Source organism: Strongylocentrotus purpuratus, unplaced genomic scaffold (genome assembly GCF_000002235.5).
Source record: "Strongylocentrotus purpuratus isolate Spur 01 unplaced genomic scaffold, Spur_5.0 spur5_scaffold_2, whole genome shotgun sequence".
NCBI lineage: Eukaryota > Metazoa > Echinodermata > Echinoidea > Camarodonta > Strongylocentrotidae > Strongylocentrotus > Strongylocentrotus purpuratus.
Genome location: NW_022145605.1, coordinates 41,714,568 through 41,739,180, shown reverse-complemented (window position 1 = coordinate 41,739,180; position 24,613 = coordinate 41,714,568). Strand labels below are relative to the sequence as shown.

The 24,613-nt window shown below is 39.1% G+C and overlaps 4 protein-coding genes across 4 annotated transcripts; all 4 read right to left on the bottom strand.

Moving 5' to 3' along the window:
- Positions 1-57: 57 nt before the first annotated feature.
- Positions 58-1,050, bottom strand: LOC115926526 (E3 ubiquitin-protein ligase TRIM56-like). Its single transcript, XM_030991315.1, has one exon. It carries the CDS (start codon positions 1,048-1,050, stop codon positions 58-60), a length of 993 nt encoding a protein of 330 aa, XP_030847175.1.
- A 5,093-nt stretch (positions 1,051-6,143) lies between these two features.
- Positions 6,144-6,812, bottom strand: LOC115926525 (E3 ubiquitin-protein ligase TRIM56-like). The gene has a single exon (XM_030991314.1). It carries the CDS (start codon positions 6,810-6,812, stop codon positions 6,144-6,146), a length of 669 nt encoding a protein of 222 aa, XP_030847174.1.
- A 3,563-nt stretch (positions 6,813-10,375) lies between these two features.
- On the bottom strand, positions 10,376-16,598 carry LOC115926524 (E3 ubiquitin-protein ligase Midline-1-like). The gene is made up of 3 exons (XM_030991313.1): positions 16,587-16,598; positions 15,443-15,572; positions 10,376-13,675 (listed from the first exon to the last, which is right to left on the bottom strand). Exons 1-3 carry the CDS (start codon positions 16,596-16,598, stop codon positions 12,096-12,098), a joined length of 1,722 nt encoding a protein of 573 aa, XP_030847173.1. The 3' UTR covers positions 10,376-12,095.
- Positions 16,599-19,371: 2,773 nt separating this feature from the next.
- LOC115926523 (E3 ubiquitin-protein ligase TRIM56-like) lies at positions 19,372-20,988 on the bottom strand. Its single transcript, XM_030991312.1, has 2 exons — positions 19,608-20,988; positions 19,372-19,411 (listed from the first exon to the last, which is right to left on the bottom strand). Exons 1-2 carry the CDS (start codon positions 20,852-20,854, stop codon positions 19,372-19,374), a joined length of 1,287 nt encoding a protein of 428 aa, XP_030847172.1. The 5' UTR covers positions 20,855-20,988.
- Positions 20,989-24,613: the final 3,625 nt, after the last annotated feature.

Genomic DNA, 24,613 nt, shown 5'->3' with positions numbered 1-24,613 from the left:
TCAGAGATTTTGCACGGAGTGTTATAGATTCAGCAGGAGATGCATCAGGATTGGCTCTTACCACGAGAGCCTGAAGCTCTTAACTCGTGCGACACGCTCAGACAACGGCGGGTCTTTACGTTGAGAAGTACACTCTTCGGTGACTACAGAAACCTTGGCTTGCAAGTTATCAAGTAAGTCATCCTGACATTGGATGATATCTTCAAGAGATTTGCAGAGCGATCTTTCATAGGTGTCGCACTCTTTAACCATATGGTCTTTCCATTCTCGTAAATGTTTGTGAGCGCCCTCATAGAAATTCTTCATTTCTTGCCTTTGTTGACCGATAATATTTTGAACAATGCCAATCTGCTCCTTCACAAATGACGAATGGCTCTGTATCAGAGCAGTTTTCTGTTCTACTTCTTCCGGCAAAGAATCAACTACTTCTTTGAGCCACTTGTCACACTGTTCAATTCCGACGATCTCATGCCCGTCATGCTGATGACCCACTTCCAAACACCTACAGCAGGTGCGAACCAAACATGTGATACACGCGAACTGCTGCAGTTCTCGAGGATGTTCTGGACACGCAAGTTGTATTCTGATTTCTCCTGATGCGATGTCTCTAGCACTAACGAGCTTGTGGAAGACATTCTTCCTAAACCTATTGTGCTGCTCAAGACAAGAGTCGCAGAGAAATTCTGAACAATGCTGACAGTAAAAGGTAGCAAGTCCTTGATCATCATCATCATCACACACGGTGCAACGTTGGCCAGAGGATGTTGAGTCTGTCGATCTCTTCTTGTCCGATCTCTCTTTGATATCTTCTACAAGGGACTTGGCAATTTGATTGGTTGGAAAGTATGATACGTTGTTGTTGGACACGTGGGCAACAGAGCGACACACAGGGCACGGTATCTGATCACGCCAAGCTTGAGTTGAGTGGACTTGGGTTAGACAACCTTCACAGAATGTGTGTGAGCAAGGTAGAAGCTTCGGCTTGGTGAGAAGATCCTTGCAGATTGGACATTGTAGACTGTCTGTCAGATGTTGCCTTGTAGAGGCCATTATGTTGACATGTGTCTGGTAAGAAACAAAGAAATCCCTGAAATGAGCGACTGTGCCAACGACATATCCTTGTCAATAAAGTTTGTTAATGTAACAATAAATCAATCAATCAAATGACTCTAATTTACATAACAGTAAATAGATAAGAGCAGGCGCGTACGCAGGGGGGGGGGGGGGGGGGGGGGGTTAAACCCCCCTTGAGTTTTTTATGTATATGTTTTGTGTTTGGTTTTTTGTGAAAAATTATACCAATGGCAGGCCTAAAAAAAAGGTGACCTTACCCCCCCCCCCCAACGGAACAAAATGTCAATTTTTCAAATTTCGAGACCAAAAAAAAAAGTGTCCTCTTACCCCCCCCCCCCCCCCCCCACTGAGCGACTTTTCGGCCGGCGCGATTTTCACATTTTCGGGAGCAAATTTTTCGGGCCCGATTTTAAACCCCCCCCCCCCCCCCCCCATCTTGAAAAAATCATGCGTACGCCACTGGATAAGAGTTATCTCTGTAAAATGATACACTAGTCTTCCATTTTTCACTAGGTAATTTCTATTTAGCATTATGATGATAATCCATCAATATTTGTATTATGCTGGAAGGAATTTACATCTGTAAATTCTCATAATTCTCTTTTTAATCCAATATCATATTGCGTCCCACGGTGCTCTATTTGGGGGCCCTCTGTTATTTTTTAATCACATCAATGATATTGTAAATTTTGTCACTTTCTGTAAATTCACACTGTTTGCACACGTGTCTAAATTGATACCCGATTGGCCCCGAGTCAGGCCACGGAATAGCACATATTCTCGTCAATTTACACCCTTTAAGGTGTCTTGGGACGTGGAGAATATGTATTTGGATAATCCCTGCACTACATAGTCCCACGCATTAACAATACATTTATGATATATATTGTTGGTACGTCAACCTATGTTCATCCTTACAACATTGACCTAAAACATGGCACCTAATATTTAGCAGGAAGTCAGTAACATTATACTCACGGCATGTGCAGTGTCTGAGGAACCATGTAGTGGAGTTCAACGGCTTAGCTATCTCAATCTTCAAAAAATCACTTCGTTATCACCGTGTGCCTAATTATGATCAAGTAACATTTTCATTTCTAATTAACTCCAGCTAGCTGTAGGAACAAAGGATCCAAAGGCAAGATATAGAAATATAAAAATTATTTTGGCAAAACGGTACGCAGTCTATTGTAAAACTCAGCCGCTTGATCTGTAGTTGTCCCACGATGATACCATTTTCTGTCATACATGTACGTCATCGAACTCCGACTTTATTGTACCATTTCGATATCGTTCAACGCTTGGATTGTCCGCTGGGTTTTCCCCACGAACACTCATTGTCTCTCCATTTCTCTCTCTCTTACCCTCCCTCGATGGCTTTTTCCAAACGAACGCTCATTGTCTCTCCATTTCTCTCCCTCTTACCCTCCCTCATTGGCTTTTTCCAAACGAACATTCATTGCCTCTCCATCTCTCTCTTATATCTTTATCTCTGGGATTGTCAGCTGGGTTTTACCAACGAACACTCATTGTCTCTCCATTTCTCTCCCTCTTACCCTCCCTCGATGGCTTTTTCCAAACGAACGCTCATTGTCTCTCCATTTCTCTCTTATATCTTTATCTCTGGGATTGTCAGCTGGGTTTTACCAAAGAACACTCATTGTCTCTCCACCTTTCTCTTTTATACCTGTGTCTCTTTCCCTCTCTATCTCTGGAATTGTTCGCTGGGTTTTCCCCACGAACACTTGTTGTCTCTCTTCGTCCCTCTTTTTCTCTCTGTTTTTGTTCTCTCTCTCTCTCTATTAACGTCTCCATCGCTACCCGTTGCGTAGGTCATTGATAACAACTCGAGTTTTTGACAGGATTTTTTTTTAACGAAAAATATAGTTGTGTCGAATGTGAATTGATCCAGCCGATATCTAAGCTACAAAATACTATAATGTACATCCTTATTCATTATACCATGGGCATGCATAATCCTGGATACCTTCCGAAGATTATGATATTTGACAAGTAGGTAGAATAAATCATCCATCATTTGAAAAGAATGGGGGAAATAGTTTCTCCCACAAGCAATAAAGAAATAAGACCAACACTGAAAGCACTGAGATTTGAATATATTGTAGTGTAATACATATGGATGTACAATTTATAATAATCAGTTTTGTATAATCAGAAAAGCTTGAACATGAAATCAAGCCAGGCTAATGAAAACTACAAATCATGATGAAATACATTCGAACATTTGAACTGTACTGAAAAAAGTGGGGTAGGTAAAATCTACCTTAATACCAATATAAACAAGAAATGTATATCTGTGGTATATAATATACAATCATTATATCATTTCTAATCGTATTGTGATAGTATTGAAATAAAGGAAAACAGGGACAGAGAGACGGGGAAAGAGAAAGAGAGACTATCAGCCCAAAATATGGTTTCGAGAAAGGCTATAATACATGCAGATATTTGCTTTGTAGAAGATAATAAATATGCTACCAATAATCATATTTTACATGCATGCATTACATCGAACTCTTATCATTTACGAACAATCCATCTCTTACTTAGGCTAGATATCTCAGTTCAGTATTCTTCAAAACAGTACATTCGTGCCTTGAGATTTTACTTTATTGACGTATTTTAATTGCCCGCGGTCAAATACGTGCACAAATGTGTTGCGCGATGCATGCAGGTGAATAACCGATTCCTATCACCATCATCGGTAGTACCAACAAGAATGACACCAGACAGTCACAAGATAAAAGGTGATCGTCCTATTTCAACTAGCCCAGTTACATTGACAACACCGTCAAAAGACAAACGAACTATTGTATTACCCTGAAAGGCTTGAAATCTGTCTGATTTAAGCCGGTCTTGTAATCTGATGGCGGTGTGACTGGGGATAGTGGGTTTCAATTTCTTGAGGAACGAACTTTTTATTTTTGAACGATGCTTGATTGATACCGATTGATTTCTCGGTGTAAAGTTCTGTTTTTCATCCATTCCAGTATTATTATTTACACATCAATATTAAACGATTTCGGACAGACGGCCGATACGAAATCGAGTAAGAACAGGTAAACTTGTTGGAATCGAACGGTATGTTCCATTCTTGGGGTTATTTAATAATGCACTAATCTTTATCAAAGGACCTTTGAAAGTTATTTGACACTTTCTTCCAAGCCACCCTGAGCAAATGTTGCATAATTTCCGAGAACGCGGGACTTGTAAGTGGTTCATTACATGATTGTTGTTCCCACACAAACATAAAACAAACAGCGGACGAGTATTTCTTTTTATAGCAAACATATATTATTTGAACTTTGCTCATCAGGCTTTGCAATTATCATCAATGACAACTTCCATAGAAATCAAAAGGAAGTTAGAAAAAGAGGCACTGTGTATTATAGTCTTGTTTACCCAGGGTAGCCTCATCAGTATTCGTAATGTTCTCCCTGAGGGAAATCATATTATTACCCCAGTCATCGGATTCAGGCTTACCCGCACACAATGTATGCACATTTCCACTCCCTGGGGAGCATTCCAGCCAGTGCATCATTTTACAAGCGCACACTTGCTAATCTAAGAACATTAGCTTTCGCATCTACCGGGTACCCATTTAACACCTGGGTGGAGAGTGGCCCAATGTAGATCAATGTCTGCCAAAGGACATTAGTGCCGCGGTGGGACTTGAACGCAGACCTTGTGATCCACAGTCCGGTGACATATCCACTCGTCCACGACACCTCTACAATTGTTATTCATGTTCACATAAAAAACTATTAAACTAATGAACTTTTTGCATTCCTACTGTTGAAATCACATGTATGAATACTGTTTGTTATGTGACATAATCGTATAGAATAAAAATATCAACTGAACAATTATGGTAATATTGTACAAATGGTCATTAATATCAGTATTTCTAGAATTCCGCTCTTGCAACAAATTATGTGACACCTCTTTATTACGTTATTATACCAGCGCGCATTCTTAAATGAATACAACAACAATTGAGGCAAAAGTATATCGCTCTTAATATAATCGGAACGCTGTTATTTTGCATTAAAAAGTGATATTTATCAAATAAGAATAATATAAAAAATCCTGTGCAAAATCAGGACCTTACCTACGTGGATAAATCTTGATACTACAGAAACGAACTCTAAATGAAAATTCACTTCAAGACAGTGGCGGACCCAGGGGGGGGGGGGGGTAGGCCCAGGGGCCCGCCCCCTCCCCCTTGAGAAAAAAATCATGTAAAAACACGTGATTTTTACCTTTTTGGGGGGTTGGGCCCCCCTGGCGCTCAAAGGGAGGGGGGGGGGGGTACAAAATTGTAAATTTTCAAGGACCCCCCCCCAAAAAAAATGTGCTCACTACCCCCCCCCCCCCCCCCCCCCACCCCCATGAGCGAATTTTAGACCGGCGCGATTTTCAAATTTTCGGGAGCGAAAAAAATAAAGAAATGTTGGCCCCATCCCCTATGAAATCCTGGATCCGTGCCTGCTTCAAGAGATACCGTTTACGGAGTGTTATCACAGTAATAGTGTTGGAATAGACCTATACACGATTCTACTCCAGGAAAAAACTACAGCTTTGCACAAACATTGAATGATCTGTGTACGTCATCATTCACGAACCCATCGATCTGGCAGCCAAAACACGGTTTGAACTTGGTGGAAGGTCAGAGATTTTGCACGGAGTGTTATAGATTCAGCAGGAGATGCATCAGGATTGGCTCTTACCACGAGAGCCTGAAGCTCTTTAACTCGTGCGACACGCTCAGAAAACGGCGGGTCTTTACGTTGAGAAGTACACTCTTCGGTGACTACAGAAACCTTGGCTTGCAAGTTATCAAGTAAGTCATCCTGACATTGGATGATATCTTCAAGAGATTTGCAGAGCGATCTTTCATAGGTGTCGCACTCTTTACCCATATGGTCTTTCCATTCTCGTAAATGTTTGTGAGCGCCTCATAGAAATTCTTCATTTCTTGCCTTTGTTGACCGATAATATTTTGAACAATGCAATCTGCTCCTTCACAAATGACGAATGGCTCTGTATCAGAGCAGTTTTCTGTTTACTTCTTCCGGCAAAGAATCAACTACTTCTTTGAGCCACTTGTCACACTGTTCAATTCCGACGATCTCATGCCCGTCATGCTGATGACCCACTTCCAAACACCTACAGCAGGTGCGAACCAAACATGTGATACACGCGAACTGCTGCAGTTCTCGAGGATGTTCTGGACACGCAAGTTGTATTCTGATTTCTCCTGATGCGATGTCTCTAGCACTAACGAGCTTGTGGAAGACATTCTTCCTAAACCTATTGTGCTGCTCAAGACAAGAGTCGCAGAGAAATTCTGAACAATGCTGACAGTAAAAGGTAGCAAGTCCTTGATCATCATCATCATCACACACGGTGCAACGTTGGCCAGAGGATGTTGAGTCTGTCGATCTCTTCTTGTCCGATCTCTCTTTGATATCTTCTACAAGGGACTTGGCAATTTGATTGGTTGGAAAGTATGATACGTTGTTGTTGGACACGTGGGCAACAGAGCGACACACAGGGCACGGTATCTGATCACGCCAAGCTTGAGTTGAGTGGACTTGGGTTAGACAACCTTCACAGAATGTGTGTGAGCAAGGTAGAAGCTTCGGCTTGGTGAGAAGATCCTTGCAGATTGGACATTGTAGACTGTCTGTCAGATGTTGCCTTGTAGAGGCCATTATGTTGACATGTGTCTGGTAAGAAACAAAGAAATCCCTGAAATGAGCGACTGTGCCAACGACATATCCTTGTCAATAAAGTTTGTTAATGTAACAATAAATCAATCAATCAAATGACTCTAATTTACATAACAGTAAATAGATAAGAGCAGGCGCGTACGCCAGGGGGGGGGGGGGGGGGGGTTAAACCCCCCTTGAGTTTTTTATGTATATGTTTGTGTTTGGTTTTTTGTGAAAAAATTATACCAATGGCAGGCCTAAAAAAAAAGGTGACCTTACCCCCCCCCCCCCCAACGGAACAAAATGTCAATTTTTCAAATTTCGAGACCAAAAAAAAGTGTCCTCTTACCCCCCCCCCCCCCCCCCCACTGAGCGACTTTTCGGCCGGCGCGATTTTCACATTTTCGGGAGCAAATTTTTCGGGCCCGATTTTAAACTCCCCCCCCCCCCCCCCCCCCCCCCCCATCTTGAAAAAATCATGCGTACGCCACTGGATAAGAGTTATCTCTGTAAAATGATACACTAGTCTTCCATTTTTCACTAGGTAATTTCTATTTAGCATTATGATGATAATCCATCAATATTTGTATTATGCTGGAAGGAATTTACATCTGTAAATTCTCATAATTCTCTTTTTAATCCAATATCATATTGCGTCCCACGGTGCTCTATTTGGGGGGCCTCTGTTATTTTTTAATCACATCAATGATATTGTAAATTTTGTCACTTTCTGTAAATTCACACTGTTTGCACACGTGTCTAAATTGATACCCGATTGGCCCCGAGTCAGGCCACGGAATAGCACATATTCTCGTCAATTTACACCCCTTTAAGGTGTCTTGGGACGTGGAGAATATGTATTTGGATAATCCCTGCACTACATAGTCCCACGCATTAACAATACATTTATGATATATATTGTTGGTACGTCAACCTATGTTCATCCTTACAACATTGACCTAAAACATGGCACCTAATATTTAGCAGGAAGTCAGTAACATTATACTCACGGCATGTGCAGTGTCTGAGGAACCATGTAGTGGAGTTCAACGGCTTAGCTATCTCAATCTTCAAAAAATCACTTCGTTATCACCGTGTGCCTAATTATGATCAAGTAACATTTTCATTTCTAATTAACTCCAGCTAGCTGTAGGAACAAAGGATCCAAAGGCAAGATATAGAAATATAAAAATTATTTTGGCAAAACGGTACGCAGTCTATTGTAAAACTCAGCCGCTTGATCTGTAGTTGTCCCACGATGATACCATTTTCTGTCATACATGTACGTCATCGAACTCCGACTTTATTGTACCATTTCGATATCGTTCAACGCTTGGATTGTCCGCTGGGTTTTCCCCACGAACACTCATTGTCTCTCCATTTCTCTCTCTCTTACCCTCCCTCGATGGCTTTTTCCAAACGAACGCTCATTGTCTCTCCATTTCTCTCCCTCTTACCCTCCCTCATTGGCTTTTTCCAAACGAACATTCATTGCCTCTCCATCTCTCTCTTATATCTTTATCTCTGGGATTGTCAGCTGGGTTTTACCAACGAACACTCATTGTCTCTCCATTTCTCTCCCTCTTACCCTCCCTCGATGGCTTTTTCCAAACGAACGCTCATTGTCTCTCCATTTCTCTCTTATATCTTTATCTCTGGGATTGTCAGCTGGGTTTTACCAAAGAACACTCATTGTCTCTCCACCTTTCTCTTTTATACCTGTGTCTCTTTCCCTCTCTATCTCTGGAATTGTTCGCTGGGTTTTCCCCACGAACACTTGTTGTCTCTCTTCGTCCCTCTTTTTCTCTCTGTTTTTGTTCTCTCTCTCTCTCTATTAACGTCTCCATCGCTACCCGTTGCGTAGGTCATTGATAACAACTCGAGTTTTTGACAGGATTTTTTTTAACGAAAAATATAGTTGTGTCGAATGTGAATTGATCCAGCCGATATCTAAGCTACAAAATACTATAATGTACATCCTTATTCATTATACCATGGGCATGCATAATCCTGGATACCTTCCGAAGATTATGATATTTGACAAGTAGGTAGAATAAATCATCCATCATTTGAAAAGAATGGGGGAAATAGTTTCTCCCACAAGCAATAAAGAAATAAGACCAACACTGAAAGCACTGAGATTTGAATATATTGTAGTGTAATACATATGGATGTACAATTTATAATAATCAGTTTTGTATAATCAGAAAAGCTTGAACATGAAATCAAGCCAGGCTAATGAAAACTACAAATCATGATGAAATACATTCGAACATTTGAACTGTACTGAAAAAAGTGGGGTAGGTAAAATCTACCTTAATACCAATATAAACAAGAAATGTATATCTGTGGTATATAATATACAATCATTATATCATTTCTAATCGTATTGTGATAGTATTGAAATAAAGGAAAACAGGGACAGAGAGACGGGGAAAGAGAAAGAGAGACTATCAGCCCAAAATATGGTTTCGAGAAAGGCTATAATACATGCAGATATTTGCTTTGTAGAAGATAATAAATATGCTACCAATAATCATATTTTACATGCATGCATTACATCGAACTCTTATCATTTACGAACAATCCATCTCTTACTTAGGCTAGATATCTCAGTTCAGTATTCTTCAAAAAACAGTACATTCGTGCCTTGAGATTTTACTTTATTGACGTATTTTAATTGCCCGCGGTCAAATACGTGCACAAATGTGTTGCGCGATGCATGCAGGTGAATAACCGATTCCTATCACCATCATCGGTAGTACCAACAAGAATGACACCAGACAGTCACAAGATAAAAGGTGATCGTCCTATTTCAACTAGCCCAGTTACATTGACAACACCGTCAAAAGACAAACGAACAATTGTATTACCCTGAAAGGCTTGAAATCTGTCTGATTTAAGCCGGTTTGTAATCTGATTGGCGGTGTGACTGGGGATAGTGGGTTTCAATTTCTAGAGGAACGAACTTTTTATTTTTGAACGATGCTCATGAAAAACCGATGGATTTCTCGGTGCGAAGTTCCGTTTTTCATCCCTCACAGTATTATTATTCACACATTAATATTAAAAGATGTTCCTGTCTGGCCCGTCGGCACGATATGAAATCGAGTGAGAACAAGTAAACTTGTTGGAATCGAACGGTATGTTCTATTCTTGGGGTTATTTAACATTGCACTAATCTTTATGAAGTGACCTTTGAAAGTTATTTGACGCTATCTTCTTAACCACCCTTAGCATACACATGTACTTACATAGCTTATCATGCGAATATAGGTATATTATATGACTGTTGTCCCACACAAACAGCGGACGAGTGTTTTTGCCTTAACTTATCATATCACATGATTCGAATGATACCACACTGAACTTTATCGAATCCCAAGTGTTTGCATTTAAATCTTGATTTTACTACTACGACAAAAGGGTCATTTTAATATAATGATAGACTTTTCTTATCTTCATAGCAAATACATATGATTTCAACTTTGAACAGACTTCGCAATTATCATAAATAACAACATCCATAGAAATCAAACTGACGTTCGAAAGAGTGGCACTGTGTATTCAAAGTTTTTGTTATTCATGTTTACATAAAAACTGTTTGATTCATGAACTTTTTGCATTCCCAATTTTGAAAGTACATGTATAAATTCAATTCAAATTCAAACTTAATTGGTCCAAAAGGAAATTTGTCCTGTTACATGCATTATTCACAGGGAAAATAGATAACATGTACATGTGACATGAAACATACAACATAAAAACGAGTATATAGAAAAAATATTACTTTAACATTCTTATATATAGATATTTTCTCTGAATTTAAATTATTGACAATAATTGTTCCTATATATAGATATTTTCTCTGAATTTAAATTATTGACAATAATTGTTCCTATATCCAGAGTAATTACTTAAACAATATAACATTGTACTCATTATTACTATTATCATTATCAATATCAATATTATTATTATTATTATTTGTATTGATATTATTATTAGTTTGAATCATTATACCATTATGATAGTTTGAAATAATTATGAATAAACAAGCAATATATTATGACATTATGAGTATTAATAGAAAAAAAGCCTTTTTCATTTCATTTGGGAAAAGACAGCTATTACAAGAAAGTATATACAATTGTCCTATAATAAATACAAATAGATGTGTGATCATTTCCTACAATAAAATAGAGTATAATATAATTCGAGTGATACATTTTACAATTTACATTTCATTCAACATACTGTTTGTTATGTGACATAATCGTGTAGAGTAAAAATATCAACTGAAAAAATATGGTACGATGGTACAAATGGTAATTAATATCAGTGTTTCCAGATAAATTAAACCGCTCTTGCTTCAAATTATGTGACACCTCATTTTGACGTTACTTTACAAAAATGCATTCTATAATGAATAAACAAATGTTGAGGCAAAAGTCTATTGCTCTTAATATAATTTGAACGCTGTTATTTTGCATTCATAAGTGATATTCATTAAATGAGAATAAGGACAAAATTCCTGTGCAAAACCAGGTCATTACCTAAGTGGAGAAATCTCGATACTACAGAAACAATCACTAAATGAAAAAAAAAACACTAAAAGAAATATGCTTTACGGAGTGTTACCACAGTAATAATGTTGGAATAGACTTATGCACGATTCCACGCCAGGTAAAACTGCAACTTTGCACAAAACATTGAATGATCCGTGTACGTCAACATGTACATGTACAAACCCATAGATCTGGCAGCAATACTATGGTTGGAATTTTTAGATGAGTGACGAATTTGAGGGATATGCAGGGAATGTACATGCAATTACGATAACATTTGATGCCATTTATTCTTACATGCATATTCCAACTATAAAACAAAACGATCAAATTTAAACTTCGAATAGTAGATACGAAGAGTGACATGGAGGGACTATCAAATAGTAAGCATATCTTCACCAAAACAGTTTGCTGTAAATGTATAGCTTATCTGGAGTACAAAGGACGACCTTTCCACTCATGACTTCCTGCAAGAAGCACCATTTTCCATCTGGTTTCTCCATCTTCTGATCAGCTACAAGGGTCTGTGTGTACTCGAGCTCACTAGTGTACCGCTCGATACTAAACACGGCCTTACTGTGATTCATACAGGCCAAGAGAATGGTACCATCCTGGCAAACAGAAGGGTGGATGTGAGAACCTACTTCCTTTGTGATGAAGTGTTTCTTATCCCCCGCATCATCAATGATCCTTACCGAGTTGCTGTGAGTAAGAGCTAGGACTCTGGTGCCTGACCTATGACAGATACATGCCATGGTTCATACCCGTCGCATGGGATCTCCTTCTCTGCTTGCCCACCTCCTGGTGAGAACATCTGTATCTTCCTGCCCTTCTTGTAGTCTAGGTAGATGCGATCATGAATGTCTACTGAGATCCCACCGACCCCATCTTCTTCTTTGCTCAGAGTTTCGAATCGTCCATCGAGTTCCTCCCACTGTAGAGAGTACACTGTGACTTTATTATTTGTTTGGCGGACAACGCAACTTCCATCCTTTAAGAAACCTAATCCGCGAACACCTTCCATAACTGTAGTCTGTAGCAATTGTCCCTCGGTCGAAAAGAACTTGATGTCTCCATTCCTTGTTGCAATAGCCAATTGTCCATCAGGCGTCGCTGCCAAACAGGTCACACCTCCATCAAAACTCACCGTTTCTCTAAGCTCCCACTCCTTGACTTGAACAGTTCCAAGGTCAAGACCCTTGGACTCTGCAGCTTGTTGGAAGGTCAGGAATTCTGCACGGAGTGCTATAGATTCAGGAAGAGATGCATCAAGGTTGTCTCCTTTCACGAGAGCCTCAATTTCACCTACTCGTGCAGCGCGCTCGGTCAATGACTGGTCTCCACATTGAGCAGTAGACTCTTCGGTGACCACAGAAACCTTGGTTGATAGGTTCTCAAGGAAGTCTTCGTGGAACTCGATGATACCTTCCAGATCTTCGCAGAGCGATCTCTGGTAGATGTTGCACTCTTCAAGCAGTTGATCTTTCCTTCGTCGTATTCGTTCGACAGCACCCTCAAATACATTCTCGATTTCTTGCCTTTGTTGGCCGATAATATTTTCAACCATGCCAATCTTCTCCTTCACAAAGGACGAATGGCTTTGTATCACAGCAGTTTTCTGTTCTATCTTTTCCTGCAAAAGATCAACTGCTGCTTTGTGGCTCTCTTCATACTCTTCAATTCCGATGACCTCATGCCTGTCAGGCTGATGACCCACTTCCAAACACCTACAACAGATGCGAACCAGACATGTGATACACACGAACTGCTGCAGTTCTCTGGGATGTTCTATACACGCAAGTTGTGTTCTGATTTCCCCTGACGCAATGTCTCTAGCACTAACGAGCTCGTGATGGCCATTCTGCGTAAACCTATTGTGCTGCTCTAGACAAAAGTCGCAAAGGAATTCTGAACAATGCTGACAGTAGAAGGTAGCAAGTCCTTGATCATCAGCATCACACAAAGTGCAACGTTGGCCGGAAGAAGCGCCATCCGTTGAATCGGTTGCTCTCTTCTTGTCCGATCTCTCTTTGAAATCTTCTGCAAGGGACTGGACAATTTGATTGGTTGGAAAATTGGATACGTTATTGTTGGACAGAGGTGCAACAGAGCGACACACAGCGCACATTATCCGATTACCCAGAACTTGAGTTGAGTGGAGTTGCGTCAGACAACCTTCACAGAATGTGTGTGAGCAAGGTAGGAGCTTCGGCTTGGTGAGAAGATCCTTGCAGATTGGACATTGTAGACTGTCTGTCAGTGTTGCCTTGCAGAGGCCATTATGCTGATATGTGTCTGGTAAGAAACAAAGAAATCCTTGAAATGAGCAAATGTGCCAACGACTTTTCCCTGTCAATAAAGTCTGTTAATTAAACAATTTCTTTGGCCGGGTAATATAATAATTACACAAAAATCTAATGACTCTGATTCACCCAACTGTGAATGGAATACAGAAATCTCTGAATCACGTCGAAATATAGAATACTTGATCAGATAATAAACTTACATTTTTCACTGGATTGTTTCTATTGAGAATTATGATAATGTTGCATCAATATATCGTTATTTTGCAGAAAGAAAGCAATTTACATCTGTAAATTCCCATAATTCTCTTTTTAATCCAATATCATATGGCGTTCCACAGGGCTCTATTTTGGGGCCTCTGTTATTTTTGATTTACATCTATGATATTGTAAATTGTTTCACTTTCTGTAAATTCACACTTTTTGCACACAATACGACCATTCTTGGTTCAGATAAAAAGTTTGATCTTTTAATCCATGAACTGAATCTGAACATGACAGTATGTATAAGACTGCTAGTTTTGCAATAAGCTGTCTTTGAATGTTTACAAGACTAAATTTGTTATTCTCAAATTTGCTTGAAACCTTAGTCCTATATATGACAATGTCTATCATTTCTATCAACAATGAATTAATTGAACAGTGTAGAGTTTTGAATTACCTTATTAATTATAGTCCTATTCCAAAAAAGGTTTCACAGAGCGTCGGTATTATATTCACTTAAAACTTGTTATACCACTCCGTGTTTTATTCATGTTATACAATGCATTTATTTTGCCATACATTATATAGGCTATTGCAATTCTGTTTTGGCGACGAGACATCCCTCTTAGTTACTCAAATTACAGAGACTTAAACAAAAAAAAGGCAATACACCTTTGCTCAGATCCCCTTTCCATAGCTTCCTCATATCCTGTATTATTTTAGAAGATTCAATACTTTACATAATTATTTTTGATATGAATAAATTAAAAATTGTGTCATTGATGCAACGATTCTTCTCAAACGCCCTACCTTCAAAAACCTTGTGCCCCTATTTAGTCAATGCGGTCCATTCCCATTTCACAAGAAATGCTGATAAATTCCATCATTGGAATGCAACATTGGAATTCCCTACCTGCTTTTTAGTGGTCTGTTCGATTTAACAATTCATTTTAAAGGCTTAACAAGAAACATCTTCTCTCTCTTCATACAGCATAATTTATTTAAAGACCACATCTCTCATACCTAAATGCAACCCCCCTCTTATTAATTCGTTATTATTAGTTGTTGATGCATTCGATTGTAAAGCCTTATTGGCTTTTACAGATGCACCATTTTCCACTTACACTTTCTAGTATCCGTTATGATATTCGATCCGTTATCGTTGTATAATTATATTGTCATGATGATGGAAATAAATGTCAGTTCAATGTCAATTCAGAGTAAGTGATTAATAACCAGAAAGATGACCAACGTATTGCATGCTCAAGCCCTCCCCTCCCCTGTCTGTCCCGGTACTTAGGATGGTGTTGGTGACTATTGGCTAAGCTAGGTTAAGGAGGCCGTACTTCTATCACTATGGAAGTGAATACGTGGGACGTGGATACTACCATGCTATGTAATTGCACACTCCCTGCACTACATAGTCCCCCGCATTAACGAACCATTCATGATTATCTTGTTGGTACGTCACGTATATTCTCCCGTACAACATTGACCTAAAAATGGCACCTAACATTTAGCAGGAAGCCAGCAACATACCCTGTTTAATACTCACAGAATGTGCAGTGTCCTACATGTAGGAACCATGTACTGGAGTTAAATGGTTTAGCTATCCACTTCTCAAAATGCTTCCCTTCGTTATCAACGTGTGTATAATTATGATCAAGCAACTTTGCTACAGCTAGCTATAATAAGCACAGAGGTCCAAAGGCGAGATATCGAAATACAAACCGATAAACAGTCTATTGTAAAAGTAAGCACTTGTTCTGTAGTTGTCACATGATAATACCATTTATTATCACCCTAAAGTGAGATTCCACATGAGTGCAATCGGCAGTACATATCAAAGCTGTATGCAAACATGTACGTTATTGAACTTCGGACCCCCCGGGTTCTTCTTACACGTTGGGATTGCTGGGTTTTCCCACGAACTCTGGTCGTTTCTCCGCCTCTCTCTCCCTCTCTCTCTCTCTCTCTCTCTCTCTCTCTCTTTCTGACTCTTTTCTCTCTCTCTCTCTCTCTGGGATTGCGTGCTCGGTTCCCCACTCGTTGTCTCTCCGTCTCTTTCTCTCTCTGTCTCTCTGTCTCTCTCTGTCTATCTCTGTCTCTCTCTTTCTGTCTCTCTTTCTGTCTCTCTTTCTGTCTCTTTTTCTCTATATCTCTGGGATTGCGTGCTCGGTTTCCCCCACGAACACTCGTTGTTCCACCATACACCTCTCACTCTCTTACTCTCTCTCTCTCTCTCTCTCTAACACCCCTCATCTAGATATGCATGCGTATAATGTCTCCATATCTACATGCTGCGTATGTCATTGAATTCAACTCGAGTTTTCAAAGTTTTTGAAAGGTTTTTTTCAATACAAAAATATAGTGTGTCGAATGTGAGTTGATCCGTATATACTCATTGTGATTCAAAACCAGTATTTCGAACTTCGCCCTGAAAGCCAAAGAGGTTTGTTGATTTAGCTGATATCTAAGCTACAACATACCATAATCAGGCACGTATAGCCAGAGTTTGATGTTTTTTTTTTCTCCTTTTTTTTCGGGGGGGGGGGGCACATTCATGTAATCGATCGACGTCCTGGGGAGGGGTCTAAAAAAGTTCAACCGATCCTGGATTTTTTTTTTTTTTTTTTTTGGGGGGGGGGGGGGGGGGCATGTGCCCCCGTGCCTCCGCCCCCCTTGGCTACGTGCCTGACCATAATGGGCATCCTTATTCATAATACCATGGGCGTGCATAATCCTGGAGACCTTCCGAAGATTTTGATATTTTGACAAGTAGGTTAGGTAGAATCAAATCATCCATCATCTGATATAAACAAGGTCCAACACAAATATGTAAATATCACAAAAAGTTAACCTCAAGGGTTACACTCAAGGGGAACACCAATTGCGAATTAATCGATATTTTCCTATTGACATTACTATTGAACTAGGTTAATGATATATGTTTATTTTGCAAACGAGTATTTTTTTGAAACTGTTCTGTATAAACGTTATGCTTTTTGATGTAAAATATGTTCATGTTTATTCAGGGCCCCATGAAAGACCACTCGTTATTGGTGAATGGGCTACCCTGTCAAAAGATTAGAAATAAATAAAATTCCCCAATCATCAAAACAAAAAGCTTTGCGCGTATTGATTCATTCAGTGTACCATCGTTTTCTTATTTTTTTAATAAACCATCTCCATTTGCAAAATAATGGTTGTTCACAACTGCACCAGACAGTAAAAGTACTTAATACCTCTAGTTTACGTATATGGTCAACAAAATACGTCACTACAAGACAATACGTACACATTATCATACAACGCAAAATATAATATTGCAAAAAGTGAAAGTTGAAATGCAACTTCAAGATAAAACGATTTTTAATGTACATGTCCATACACTCTTTGTTAGTGATAGAAGATGGTTGTACTCGTACATAGTCCACGAAGAAAGTCAAAGATCCTTCTTTTTAAGCCTCCCCCCCCCCCCCAAAAAAAATATCCACCCAAGTTTAAAACTAACTCTTCTCAATTTCATGTTCGTTTTTAAAGGTCTGGTGACGTCGAAATATGTGTTGATGTGCAGGGCTGCATTTTTTTTTTTTTTTTTTTTTTTGGGGGGGGGGGGGGGTTATACCCTGACAACACCCCCCCCCCCCTGCGTACGCGCCTGGACCCAGCCCTTCAAGTTTAAATTTGTTATCAAATCTGTGCCTTAGATTGGTGAGATGTTTTACACATCACTCTAGGAAAATATCAATTCTTAATTTATTAAAAAAATATAATCTCTCAGTACATTCACCCGTTTGTTTAGGCATTCTCTGTACGTAAGTATAGTATGATCCTAGATGGAGACATCATTCTCTTAAAAGTACTATGTCCCTTTTGCAGCCAACCTCAAATGCTGTAGAACTTTGCAGGGATTATGAATATGTCATGTATGTCCTATCTGTGAAATTTAAACGTTAGCAGTGTCCTCATATTCAAATTATGCAAGGAAACCCGTTTATTTGCTAGACTTCACTGTCAGACACTATTGAGTGACTGACTGGCTTTTTTCTTCTTTGGTAATAACATACATGAAAAGAGTTGTAAAGGGTACATGAGCATTTGTCTACATCAATAACCCACTTCTTGTGATGGCCAAGATTAAACTGATTGAATCTTTGCGCAGCATAAAACGTATGACCATTTGGTACAATAATTTTATTATTGTCTGAAAATCAAGACTATTACTTTTGGGCTCTATAGCCCTAAAGTCGATTTGACAACTACTAGTCGTTATTTTCCCACTTGAAGACATTTTCAAGCCCCACCTTTTTTAGGGAAGTTCTAAATTAGTATTAGTAGTTGGAATTTAACTTTTTCAATTTTTTGGCCTGCAAATGGGACATAGCACCTTTAACCATAATACTTGTCAATTCTCTTGAATTTAGAATGTATACTTCAATGAACTCGCTTTGTGGACGAGCCCCTCACTCAGACGTGATGTACAAATCAACCTTAGTATTATTTTGACTCACAGATTTGTTCAACTTCAAGAGAAAATTGCTCCATTTAAGCCGATACTTAGCTATTTAGGTCGATTAACGCTTTGGCCAAATGCCATTGAATACATATGGGGTTAAGCCCCGTACAAAGCTCATATGGTACGTCTTCGAGTAGGCCCTTGAAAACTGGCATAGAAAGTATCGCATATGGCATAGAAACTATCGGCTAATGGACAGTCACACACATATTTGGGGACGAATGGGTGTGGGTTATGTGTGTGTGTGTTGTGTGTGTGTGTGTGTGTGTGTGTGTGGGGGGGGGAGATGAATGCTTGTGTAGAATATAAAGAGGAGAGGATAGAGAAAAAACGAATATGGATGGAGGGAGAATTCAATTCAATCAGACTTCGGTTTTATTATCAAAATAATGCAGGACAGACCATGCTGTTCCTAGTACAATGGAAGCACGTATTTTGGTGTAATACATGTGCATATACAATTCATAATAATCAGTTGCATATAATCAGATTGACTTGAAAAATGAAATCAACACCAGGATAATGAAAATTACAAATCATGAAAAAGAACATCGGACATTTGAACCGTTCTTAAAATGATAAAAATAGAAATACCCACAATTTATTCTGTTTTTTAAAAGGAAATACACCATTGCCTGCTTTAAGCAAAGACAATAGCCCGAATTCACAAAGGAGGTTTGTCGACAAACCTTGGTTTTCGTACGTCATATGACGCGTTTTTACGCGTTTTTTACACACCTGGTTTGTAAAGAACAAAAGGAGGTTTGGCGAAACAAAAGGAGGTTTGTCGACAAACCTCCTTTGTGAATTCGGGCGATTAAGTTTTAATATGACAACCTACAAATATAAACAAGGCCCAACACAAATATGTAAATATCACCATTAGTAACCCTCAAGGGTTACTATGCAAATATAACATTGAAATCAGATTATTAACTCAAGACTTGCAAGTCTTGTTGTAACTCCTACTCCTCCTCTCCTCGTATGACTCTCTTGAACTTGGTCCTGTAATTGACCAACATAGTGTAGGTGGCATCAGAGTAATATGAAACAGACAAAATATATCTGTAAAATAACACCATCATGAAGTATGCAAACAAAGAAAATATATCCCAGTGAATTCTAGAGGTGAAGACAATTCAACCAATACAAAATTCCAATAAGAAAGAGGATTCCAACAAAAAAATGAAAGAGATCACACACAAGCTGCAACAGGGACGCATTTTCTCTGATATCTCCATTCCTTGTTGCAATAGCCAAATGTCTTTCTGGTGTCGCAGCCAAACAGGTCACACCTCCATCAAAACTTACTGTTTCTCGAAGCTCCCACTCCTTGACCTGAACAGTTCCAAGGTCAAGACCCTTGGACTCTGCAGCTTGGTGGAAGGTCAGGAATTCTGCACGGAGAGCTATAGATTCAGCAAGAGATGCATCAGGGTTGTCTCCTTTTACGAGAGCTTCAAGCTCATCAACTCGTGCGACACGCTCAAGCAGCGACTGTTCTGAGCTTTGAGAAATAGACTCTTTGGTAACTACAGAAACCTTGAGTGATAGGTTCTGAAGGAAGTCATCGTTACACTGGATGATTCTTTCAAGGTCTTTGCAGAGCGACCTTTCATAGGCGTTGCACTCTTCAAGCAGTTGATCTTTCCTCTTTCGGATTCGTTTTAGAGCGCACTCAAAAACATTCTCGATTTCTTGCCTACGTTTACCGATGATAGTTTGAACCATGCCAATCTTCTCCTTCACAAAGGACAAGTGGCTCTGTATCACGGCAGTTTTCTGTTCTATTTTCTCCTGCAAAAGATCAACTGCTGCTTTGTGGCTCTCTTCATACTCTTCAATTCCGATGACCTCATGCCCGCCAGGCTGATGACCCACTTCCAAACACCTACAACAGATCCGAACCAGACATGTGATACACACGAACTGCTGCAGTTCTTGAGGATGTTCTGGACAAGCAAGTTGGATTCTGATTTCCCCTGATGCGATGTCTCTAGCACTAACGAGCTCGTGGAAGACATTCTTCTTAAACCGTTTGTGCTGCTTAAGACAATAATCGCAGAGGAATTCTGAACAATGCTGACAGTAGAAGGTAGCAAGTCCTTGATCATCGGCATCACACAAAGTGCAACGTTGGCCCGAAGAAGTGCCATCCGTTGAATCGGTCGTTCTCTTCATGTCCGATCCCTCTTTGAAATTTTCTGCAAGGGACTGGGCAATTCGATTGGTTGGAAAGTTGGATACGTTATTGTTGTACACAGGTGCATCAGAGCGACACACAGGGCACGGTATCAGATCTGTAGCTTGAGTTTGAGCAGAGTGGACCAGGGTTAAACAATCTTCGCAGAATGTGTGTGAGCAAGGTAGAAGCTTTGGCTTGGTGAGAAGACCCATGCAGATTGGACATATCAGACTGTCTATCAGATGTTGCTTTGCAGAGGCCATTATGCTGAAATATGTCTGGTGAGAAACAAAGAAATTCTTGAAATGAGCGAATGTGCCAACAACACTACCCTGTCAATAAAGTTTGTTAATGATATAATTTCCGCCGTCTAGTAATATAATAATTAATAGATAAATCTATTGACACTGATTCACCCAACCGTGAATGAAAAGCAGTATTCTCTGAATCACATCGAAATGTGGAATACCTGATCAGATAATCTCCTTCAGCGTTACGATAATAATACATCCGATATTTATTGTTAAAGTATTTGAACGATAATCAGAAAATTAAATATACATATGAACAATGTATTACATGCTCAGCTTCTATTAAATCTCCTTTCCCGGTACCAAAGGCATCATCTTATTCCTGTCTTCTTTTAATTACACTAAGCTGCTTATTTGAGAGCAGGAGTTGATTTTAGCATTAGTTCAGAAAAAGAGCCGAGTTTGAGAGAAGAACACACACTAGATGGTGTTTACACTAAAGTTTACACCCAAGATTTTATTTTAAAGGATGGTGGTGGTGGCTAAGATTAAGGAGACCGTACTTCTATCATCATGGAAGTGATACTAAGCTGCCATGGGACGTGGAGACTATGCATTTACATATACTCCCTGCACTACATAGTCCCACGCATTAACAATGCATTTATGATATATAATGTTGGTACGTCAACCTATGTTCGCCCGTACGACAGAGGCCCAAAACATGGCACCTCACATTCGGCAAGTAGTCAGCATTATTATGTCCCATTATTTTGAATTTGAATTTAAATTTATTAACAACAACACATCACAATAATGACAGTACATATGAACAATCATACAATGCAAAAAATAATACTGATACATGTATACATAACATAAGAGTAATGTCGATTGAACAGTAATGGTTTAAAAACGATATTTAGACATACATCTGCATAATATTAAATGTACAAAAAATATATACGTAAATATGTGTATTACTATATTTAGATGAAGTTGTTAATGGGAACTAGAAGTTAGCACAAGTGCTAGTCGAGCCTAGTTCCATTCTTTGGCAAGATTTTTTTCTGTATATTTTTTTATACATATGAATGTAAAACTTATTTGTTTTGTATTTACATATATAGAACACAATAATACAGTATCATGTATCATGTAACTTTATACCATGGTGTTGGGTACTCACAGCATGTGCAGTGTCTGAGGAACCATGAAGTGGAGTTTAACGGTTAAGCTATCTCAGTTCTAAAAAGCTCCCTTCGTTAACACCGTATGCATGATCATGACCAAGCAACTTGTTCATTTCGAATCAACTCAAGTTAACTATAGACAAAAAGCGTCCACAGGCGAAATATATAAATACAACCATCGTTTTCGCATAGCGATAAACAGTCTTATGTAAAAGTAGCCACTTGTTCTGTAGTTGTCACATGATAATACAATTTAATATTATAGAAGTTATACCTGTAAGTTATTGAACTTCCGACTTTATTGTACCAATTGATTTCGACGCTTGGATTGTGGTTTTCCCCACGAACACTCAATGGCCCGAATTCACAAAGGAGGTCGACAAACCTCCTTTGTGTATTCGGGCCATTGTGTCTCCGATTCTCTCTCTCTCCTTCTCTCTCTCTCCTTTTCCCTCTCCTCTCTCTCTCTCTCTCCCTCTCTCTCTATGTTAACGTCTCCATCTTTACACGTTGCGTAGGTCATTGGTAACGACTCGAGTTTTCAAAGTTGTTGGGCTGTTGGCGGATTATTTTTCTTCAATAACTTGATAAAGTAATCGTGTCGATTGTGAATGAATCCGTACTCATTGTGATCCAAAATCGTTATTTCGACTTTGCCCTGAAAGCCAAATATTTGTATTGTATTAGCCTATATATAAGCTACAAATAGCATAAAGCGCATCTATATTCATAATACCATGGGCATGCATAATCCTATATTAGGTATAATACTTTCCGAAGATTATGATATTTGACAAGTCGGTAGAATAAAATCATCCATCATTTGAGAATGGTGAAAAATAGTTTCTCCCACAAACTAAATATAATTAGGTATTGAGTCTCGTCTATATTCATATCCCAGCAAGCCTGCAGTTTTAAAATCTCAAATGTCATATCTGTTTCCATTCCCCTAACAGGAAGAGTGAGAGGCAATAATGTATATTTAGTTTCCGTTTATATTGTTCGAGTTCGGCTATCTGTTTCATTCTTGCGTTTTACTTTAATGAGTGCAAGATGACAAGCTTAAGTATGGCTCTTTTCAACGCGATTCTCCAATAACGTATATTTAGTTATTTCTAACAATTTGTACATGTATTTTATAAATTTATTTCAGCATCAGGCAACTCATCTTCTACAGAAACAGGGAGATTTGAGTTGGTCTAGCGGCACGTTCACTTGGGCTACGTTCATGCTTAAATTTTGAAGGCAGAATGAGCGATCTGAAACGCTCATCGTAAACGCTCATCGTGATCGCAGTTCCACGATGTAGTGTTCATGCTTACTTCTCTGGCTCCCCCAGGCAATTCTCAGTGTGTGGCCTTAATTGGTCTTCCAGCTGGATTCGCAAACCTTCACTGTGCATGCTACGTAGACCCACTAGAGGTCAGTGCGTTGACCCCATTTAAACGCGTTTACAAATTGTAAACGCATCTTTTTGTGAGCTTACGATCGGCGATCGTGATCGCCGTTTTTCGGTGATTCTACAAAAGTGAGCATGAACGCAAGCGTGTTTTAAACTAAACGCGTAACAGATGCCTGATTCTGGCCGTCAAAATCAAGCATGAACGCGCCCCGCCTACAAACTGGCTCAGACGACCTCGGTTTAAATCTGGGTCGCGTCTTTCGGACTGTGACGTTAAAGGTCGTAAATAATCATATCTGATTGATATACGTCTGTAAACATCCAAATACACACACACACACACACACACACACACACACACACCACCACCACCACCACCACAATTGTTTCCTATAGGAAGAAATGTGTGTTGTAGGACCTGGCTAGAAAGGCTACCTGTCTGATAGTGGCTAGTTTTGCGTGAGCATTGACTTGCCATCTCTTCAGAGCTTCCTCTCCTGATCAACCTTAAAGATGTTTACTCTCAAAGTCACCTCTTTTTGACTCAATATACCCTGACAGGATTTACAGATTGATGTCTCTGATCGGTCTTCATGAGATGGGTACAAGATTTTTGTATATCACAAAAGAATATATGGACACAGGGAAGCAACACGTGTCAAACAATCAAAACTCGACATGTAGGACAAGCCTAATTGTAAAGAAAAAGGTGATTTCATTTATTCAGTTATTTAATTTCCAGGCAAAAAACCCACAGAGATAAATGAAGCAAGAAAATCAAACGACTAGCGACTAGTGCACTTTACGAGAATAGCCACAAAGAATGTATACCATATCAAGTAGGTTTTCCTGAATAGACAGTGGTTCAAAAGCATGTAAATACATCAATAAAAACAATGATTCGTATAGGCTTTCAATACCATCAGCCACAAAACAACCATTATACAAACAATAAAGGTACATTTTTTTTGCTAATAACTTTGCTTTTGCTTTTATTATTACTGTACAAGAGGCAATGGAAGTAATATTGTTTTTTGACTGTTTTTATCCTGAAATACATGAATACATACAAGTTATAAAAACATACTTATACAACACATTTCAAATGATAAGAAAGTTAGTAAATGTGTAACGTATAGACAAACGATTGGATAGCCGATTTCAGGAACATTTTCA